This window comes from Morone saxatilis, unplaced genomic scaffold (assembly GCF_004916995.1).
Source record: "Morone saxatilis isolate NCDOM2014 unplaced genomic scaffold, NCSU_SB_2.0 Contig6, whole genome shotgun sequence".
Lineage (NCBI taxonomy): Eukaryota > Metazoa > Chordata > Actinopteri > Moronidae > Morone > Morone saxatilis.
In genome coordinates this window covers 7,897,498-7,906,067 of record NW_023340206.1, presented here as the reverse complement: position 1 = coordinate 7,906,067, position 8,570 = coordinate 7,897,498, and the positions used below count along the sequence as shown (strand labels likewise).

Sequence of the window (8,570 nt, the reverse complement as noted above, 5' to 3'; positions counted from 1 at the left end):
TGGCCAAAAGTATGTGGACACTCCTGTCAACATTCTTTTTACAGTTGTCCACATATTTTTGATGTCATGTTGTATATCACAATTCCCTTCCAGCTGACAATTCAGTTTAGGTGAACTAACCCCACATGCCCCCTAATGAAGATAATACAGCTGGAAACATCTGGTGAGAACTGAATAAAAACTGTACATTAAAATCTGCTCACAGCTACGTTATACAATGTTATAAACCATTTATTAAATGTTTATATACTGCTCATGAATGCTAAATAAGGAGGTTTATATTGAAGTTGTAATATAGAGAATACTGGACAGTTATATTTCTAGCTGAATTTGTGGGGAGAAAAGGAACTTAAAACAATTTTTTTTAAATTGCACCACTTCAAACTACCTTCTGGAAATTTGAAGGATGAGCATTTAAAGCAGAGGAATTCAGACGGTTTTCAAAGTAAAATGTGGTAAATTGACTGCACTTATAAAGCGCTGTTCTACCTTAAATGAACAAAGCCTTTTACAGTTTGCCTCTGTTTCACCCATTCAAACACACACTGATGGCAGAGGAGCTGCCATGTGAGGCACTGGCCTGCCCATTGGGAGGAATTTGAGGATCAGTTATCTTGCAGGAGGAGCCGGGGATTGAACCACCAACCCTGGGATGAATGGATGACCCAAATTGTATTTAGATTTCAACATTAAGCATTCAGTGATGATTGCATTTCACAAGTAGATATTCAGTTGTTTATAGGATTATTCTAAAAGACTAAAATGTTAATCAGCATGTAGTGTCCATCGGCCTTTCTGTCTTTTGGCCTCTGAGGCCGTGAGCTGTAAAAGTTTATTTTTCCTGATTCCATTGTATTGGTGTATTGGCAGCTGGCTGTTGGCTGAGTAAACTGGGAGAGACACTCTTCCATTCCATTTAACTGGCAAAGACAAAAACCCACAGACCGTCCACTGAACAAAGTCATCAGAGTGACAGAGAGACAGAGAGGAGGGGAGGGAGGAGAGGAAATGAAAAGACAACGAGATGCAGGAAAGTGAGAGACAAGCGAGCAGCTAAAGACAGACGTGGAGAGAGAGGCTCAGCAGGTTAATCTTAAGATGAATGGCCCGTAATTAATCAAGTGACAGTTCAACAGCGGGGAGAAACCAGGGAAGGCACCTTCTATTTGCATTTTTATATTCCGGCACACAATGTTCTCTCTCATCTATTTATCTCTCTTATCTTGTATTTAGTAATAAACTGCACTGCAGGAATCAACGCCTGCAAAACCTCCAGAAAGTCATACAGAGTTGCATTAGGTTTAGGCAAACCAATGTGTGTTCTGCATTGTAATTGCTTAATATGGTGAATTCAAGATACTCGCAGCAGCATTAACACATTTCCTTTTTTTGGAAGGAGTTTCTAACTAAGGTTTGGGAGGAGATATTCTCATTTTCAGCTAATCTGCTTTCAGTACAGAGCAGCTTACTTTTAGCCACAGCTCCTCAAACCTTTTCTCCCCAAGGAAGAGTTTCAGTCGCATCCAATTATCCAAATTTCTTCATTTCCTGTGCATTGGTATCACCAGCTCTGCCCAAATCCACCTCAGCTCACTCACTTGCACCAACCCCCAAAGATAACAGACTGAACTTCCCAAGATGAAATCACCATGACTTCCTCTTTTCTCTTCGCATCAGCTTCCTATTTTCCACCAAATCAGCTCTCCATCACATTTCATATCATATACAGCCCAGTGCAGACGCCTCGGCACAAGCTTCATCTGTAATCCAGGTGACATCGCTGTTAAAATATATTCTACTTGGTGTTCTCCTTATGCAAGGCATGGATGGATGATCATGTTCATGGACCCTGAAGCCAGATACAATGCTAATGTTCCCACCTGGAAAAGTTATCTGACTGTAATCCACACTGCAGCATTGGCACTGGATGATGTCTGATTCTGTCTCTAGCTTCTTTTAGCTAACTGGCTACTTTACAAAACACTTACACAAGCATTTTTATTTAGCTGTAGGCCTATTCCAATGTAAACACAAACACATACTTCTACACTATAGAAATCCTGAAAGCCAAGGGCCATCCTTTACTTCAGGCCCTCGGTTGTCCATCCATGTACTTATTACGCACGTGACCAGGTCATTTTGCCAGTTTTACATGGTTTTCTTAGATGGCTGATTATGTTTATACAGCATTTAATATTTGAGAGCTTCTGTTGTAGTAAAAAAAACATTTAGCATGTGTATTTTGTAGGTTTGGTATCAGTATTGGAGCTGATATTGTACGATACGTACATGTCTCATGATATCCAGCCGTATATGTGGTCGAACAAACTTTGAGTTTACAAAGAAGAAAAAAATGGATTTAAAGTTAAACCAAAAATTGTCCAATCAGTGTTTGTCAGTATTTTCCTTGGTCCAAATGAACCAAACTACAGGTGTAAAAGTCAGACAGAAAATGTAATGAAAACAAAATGCGACAGAGTGCAATTAAAACAGATTTTGGGAATAAATCAGTCCCAATCTGTGCATGAAGCGTGTGACTTAAATGTCACTTGAACTTTGACAGAAGCTCTTTTAATGACGTCTCCTCCTTGAGCACTCTTCTTCTGCGATGGTTTAATGGTACCAGACTGCAGAACTACTTGTTTATCCAACGTCCTTGTATCAACAGCTCGGCTAATCAGTTTCAGAGTGAGATACCTTCAGACAACTGAATCCTGGACAAAGACAGTAATAGTGTGACGGTGCTTCAGCATGCGCAATTAAGGCAAGTGTATTAGACAGCAGTGGAAATCAGCGGCTGGAGTTTTAATAGATTTCAGCTTTATTCTTTGCAGTGTATGGGAGTTAATAAGGGGAACTAAGGCCCATACATCAGAGGCTAAGACAAGCGTGGAGAATTAACCGCACAAACAGGCAGCAAAGTCTGGCTCCTGGCTGGAGTCTGTGTGATGATAACTTATAGAGTAAACAAAATCAGCAGAAAGCTACAAAACACAAGCACATCTCGCTGGCAAGGTCTAATTACTGCACAACACCAAAGACAAAACTATCTCCGGTTCAATCTATTTTCCCTGAGAAACAACCCGTGTGTGCTGAGCCCACTCCCACTGAGAGAACGAATGAGCGAGTGAAAGAACCAGGGGGCAATGAGTGCAGAGACAGCGAGAGAGTAGCTCCAGAAATATTTTTTAAAAAGTGATGAAAAAAAGCTGTGAGGTATTTGTCTTCCCACAAAATTCTCCCCAACGCTCTGTGTGATCAGCAAAGTGTGCTCAATGCGAGCGCACAGACTTTGTGAGTGTGCGTAATACCTGAAGTTTGCTCTCCAAGGCGGCGGTGGCGCTGTCTCCGCTGCTCTCGTCCACCACCACCACCATGTGGGTCAGAGAGTTCACCCTCACCTGCTCCAGCTCCAGGTCCTCCTGCAGGAGCTGCAACACACGCATGGAAACACACACATAGAGATAGCAACTGGAATAAACACGGACTAGTTTTAATGATGCTGACTTAATAACTGAGTTTGGCTGGAAGCAATAGAAGCTAAACACTGTTGGTTTCCTGTGAGACAACAGGAGTTGAGAACAGAGCCACGATTTAAGCTTTATTCCCTTAACACTGGGTGGCAAACAGAACAGCTATCACAACAGATAGTACATTTCTTTTTGTGGAACACACAAGTCGTAAACATTCATTTAAACCTTTTCAAGTCCCCTTCAACCCCTCCACCCTTTGTACTTTATTGTACTAGTTTAGCTTTTCTTCTCATAGTTTTTCAGTTATTGCCGCTGACATTGTATGCTCTTTTTTACACTGGTGTGTATTGCAAACCTACAATCACTTCCTACACACACTAAAAAAAAAAAAACCCAAAGCTCTTCAATCTCTTCGTGCTCCCACAGTTTCCACACTTCATACAAAATGTATGTGATAAGAGTTATTCAAATGTTGGTCTTTGAAACAACAGCTGAGTCTTCAGTTGTCAATTCATATCCTTTCAGGTCTCAGATCTTTAGCTTTCAACAAAAAACCTCAGCTCTTCTAACTCTAATAACTTCCACACATCAGCCCGACATGTTCTTTTTATGACACACTTGTTTATACATGTCTTTGAGGACTGCCACTTAAATGTCTTTCAGTATTTTAATTAAAATGTTTCAAGTGGACATGGAAATGCAGTCCTTTCTAGGTTATAATTTAATTATAACTGATAAGTGATTATCTTTCATTTCTATTTATAGATTGATGGTCTATCGTCTAGAAGTCTATGAAATATGAGAAAATAGTTAAGTTCTCAGAGCCCAAGGTGATGTCTTATGATTGCTTGTTTCGTTCAACCAACAGTCTAAAGATTTTGAAATTATAATAATTTGAAGCGGAGAAAAGCAGCAAACCATCACATATAAGAAGCTAGCTAATGTTTGGCATTTTTGGTTGAAAACGAAAATTTGTTGACTAATCATTTCAGCACTGGTCCTTAACCTAACTTAAAAAGCTCAAGAACAATTCTATATATACCATAAGTCTATTCTCATGAATGTGCACAACAAACTACACAAGGAGAGAACTGAATTAAAGATCCGTCCTACAGACTAAATTCATATTAAACACTGAATTAAAAGAAGAAGTTAGTTTTCTAAATAGTCATAAACACAACCAATTCCCACGTCTAATTCAATGTTTTTCCAGTGAAAAACTCACCAGTTTATACTAATTTCCACTTTTCAGTCTGTATACTGAAGGAATGTAACTGGAGGACTGAAACAAGCGCCTCCAGCCAAAACTACCAAATCGCTACCACAAATGTAAAAGGACTGACAGAGTGTAAAATTTGGTCATATTGTTTGAACCCCCCCCTACTGCTGGTAACAGGATTCAATTTTGAAAACTTCGACTTTCTTAAAATGATTTCACCACAGGTTGCAATCCCACTCAAAATGAGATTCTGGTGTGCTGCAGGGGAAGAAATAGTACCTGAGTCTACTGTTTGTTTCTGTGGCGAACCTAGGATTTCTAAGCGATTGACAGCATGTGTGTCAGTTCTCTTTGGGTAAAATTGTACAGCATTATGATTGGTGGTTATTTCGCCAATCGGAACCGATCAGATTTTCCATTTCCCACCTTTCAAGTGTCAGAAAAGCCAAAACACAATTATATCTGAACCGACTGTCACTGCATCATGATCACCAGTGCTCCCAAATTGAAGCCAGTGCACTGCTTGAGTGTTTACCGGTGAATTTAATTTTAGCAGCTTCTAAGCGGTGAGGCTGGTTAATTGTTGTTTCCCCTCAGCCAGAGCCTCTGAAGGTTTGTTGTGTTGAATCCGGCCTGACAGAGCCTCCTACTGTGAGAAGAAAGTCAAACCTTTTGACAACAGTTGGTAAACAGTGGGTTCATTTGATGCCTTTTAGTTGTCAGAGATCTTTAAATCTGACAAATGAACAGGCGGAGTTAAAACGGGTGCAGAGCAGAGCCTCCCACTACTGAACATGCTGCAATAAATTATATCTCTGTTGAGATTGATCATCAATTCCTGCGAACAGCATTTGGCAAAACAACAGGAGTACAGGTTACATTTAATAGCCATGCTGGAGCTTTCAGTCCCATCACACACTCTTCCTCAGCAGAGTTTGCCCAACTGTTAACATCAATGTTCAGATTTATCTGTTTTTTTCCAGAACATTTAAAGGACTTCTCCTCCATTACGGCATAAAAGTCAAGACTGCAAGTTTATTACCTTGAAAACAGCAGCTTTCTACTTATTACTACTACTAATTAACTATAATATATATATTACATAAACCATGGTTGAAATGCTGATATATCTAAGTAGATATATCTAAATGTACATTATCTTATAAACCTTTAGAATTAGCAGTTGAAACATTTGAAATAGTTGAAATACTGAAAGAAGACACTTAAGGAAGCACTGAATGAAGGACATTGAAAGTTGAAAATGTTGAAATGTTAAGTGTAAGTGATAAATTCTGTCCTGAAGGGGTCAGCTGAAGAGGTCCTGAGAGGAACTGGTGCCCGTTCAAGTCCATAAACTAAGATGTAAGTTGAATGGTAAGCTTGGAAACTAGTGGAAATAAATTGTGTATGAACAGTGGAATTTGTGGGAAGAGCAGAGGAAGTTTTATACTTTTTGTTGGAAGGGGAAGATATAAAAGCATTAAAATGAGATGAGGTGTGAAGAGGCTCTTATTTTTCTATTGTAGAATCATTTTTCACTATTCTACAGTACCTAAATTCAAATCATAAAAAGCTGTCAAATTGGCTAGCTAACCTATTGGATAGAGCTTTAGAAAATTCATATCTTAGACATTTTGGCAGCAGGGAAGTCAAAGCAAACACATTCTTGTATGTCAGAAAAGCCTTTTACAGCCGCCTTTCCATTAATTTTTCTGGTCTTGATACCAGTAAGAACACATGAGAAATTAGCTGATATTTGTAGAGAGGTGTCAGGGTGGATCTTTTGCAGCAGGAAGCTTTAGAAAGGATTTAAACAGCCTGTCTTAATCTCCAACATGAACAAAATATTTAAGACTGGGGGCAGTTTTAGGCACTAAAAGTTGGTTAAGACCAGCAGGGTGGGAGGCTGGTAGCTACCGTCGGCTAAGGGGGCTGTTATGCATCTGTGTCTCATAATCTGGTCAAGACATAAACAGGAACAGTAGTATCAGCAGTCCTGTCGCTGCTGGATTTATGCTTTCTCACCTCCAACAAATTGCTTTGCACAATTTTCATACAGCAACTGAGATGCTCACACAATCCATTTTTTCATGTGTTTAAATACCTTTGTTGTCACCTGAATAAATGTGAAGTAAAAACTTGAGGTAACTTAAACTGCTTCAAATTTGGAACATGCAGCGTCTCTGACTCTCACCAGAAAAATGCTTATGAAATGTTAATAAATATATTAAACATGGACTGTATTTCCTCACAATCAATCAGTCTCAAGTTGGAGGCAGACTTGGTTACACTCTAACTGCATTTACTAGTGATAACTAATTGTATTACACACACCTACCTCAAATAAGTGCAATCATAGGATTAGCACCGGTCATGTTAATGCTGATCATGGTTTTAAATCTCAGTCTCTACCCATGTTGCCCTTATTTCAAAATGAGCATTATTCAAAATATCTTAATTAAAATAAAAAACTATATTTCAAGAAGCAAATTAGTTGGATGAGACTTGACAATCCCCTGAACCCCTCAGTGATCATCCAATCATAGTCATTTACCTGACAACAACATGTTAGCTTGGATTAGTTAAGGCGCATTTGAAAACAGGACTCAGGCCAGCAGCTGCCCACCTTGTGCTCTTCCACTTGGTGCTTGACGTCCTCCAGGTCAGGACCCAGTGGTTGAGCCCCCATCCTCTTAATCCGTGCCTCCGTCACATCCAACCAGTCTGTGAGCTGCTGCAACTGTTGGTGCTGCAGGTCCATCAGGACCTCGTGGAGTCTGGAAGTGAGAGACAAGTCAGTAAGCTGTCAATCAGATGTTGATACCTCGTTACCTATTTACCCTTACATTATAGCAGACCCTTGCTATCTTGCCTAAGTGGTATTTGGTAGTCAAGGCCATGTCTGCACAGCTTTGTGCTTGAATCAACAAGATTATCAAAAGAGATAGCTTAACAGTTAATTAAATTTGGCTCAGTGTCAGTTATCATTGGATTCACCATAATTAGAAAGACCGCTGTTCTTTGTATCCATGAATGTTGGCTACTGTGGGGACCTCCATTCATTGTGTAAAAATAGACAAAACTTTATTCATAGGCCTAAATTAAGCATGTGAAATCCTTCTGGCCATTGCAATTCTATGAAGTTTAGTGTTGGATAATATTAAAATAATTTGTAGGTACAATTGAGTTCTTTAATCTTCATTTACTTCATTAATGATTTGGGAATGTAAACACCCTCATTCGTTGAAAACTCTCAGATACCAAAACTCCTTGAAGGCAAGGCTTAACCTACCATCCAATTTACTATTTGGCTTAAAACATCTGTAGCTTGTCCTACTGGATTCATTTTCTCGAACCATCTGCCATTTTGAGTAGAGCAATTGAACCACCCAGTCACTAGACTTCGGGCTTGGACCCAGTTTTCTCCCTCACTTTTAGTCCATTCGAATGTTGCCTGATGAGGTTCTGAAATGTTCTGAAAACCTCTTTATTACCATTGCTGTTATTATTACCTAACGTTACTTCATAAACTTACAGAGACAAGAAGAAAAGGGAGTGGGAGTGAAGGAAAACTGAAAGAAAGGGAGTTCTGCCAAGTGCTTCAGTTTGAGGCTGAGCTGCAACATAAGTGCACACATGCACACACTGACTCCACATATGGATGGTTGCTAGTTAGCTACTAGCTAACATCTGTACAATCTGTAAATTGACTGTTTGTGGTAAATAAACACAGACTCTGAAATTTGCAAGAACAACATGGCTTCACTTTCTGCGTGAACACATCTTTACACAGTTGAAAGCAGTACTTACATTCAATTAATCATGAGGTTGACCCTGATCTGCAAATGTGACCTTACAAGAACTATGTTGAATTTTGG

General features: G+C 39.4%; 1 protein-coding gene across 8 annotated transcripts in view; it reads right to left on the bottom strand.

The window, feature by feature from the left end:
* The window catches only part of dmd (dystrophin), a gene marked incomplete at its 5' end in the record, with an annotated part of 195,686 nt that overhangs the window by 139,392 nt on the left and 47,724 nt on the right, over positions 1 to 8,570 (bottom strand). For all 8 annotated transcript variants that reach the window (XM_035677552.1, XM_035677560.1, XM_035677555.1 and 5 more), the window contains 2 exon segments: positions 3,312 to 3,431; positions 7,319 to 7,469. In XM_035677552.1, coding sequence (XP_035533445.1) covers positions 3,312 to 3,431; positions 7,319 to 7,469 — 271 coding nt within the window.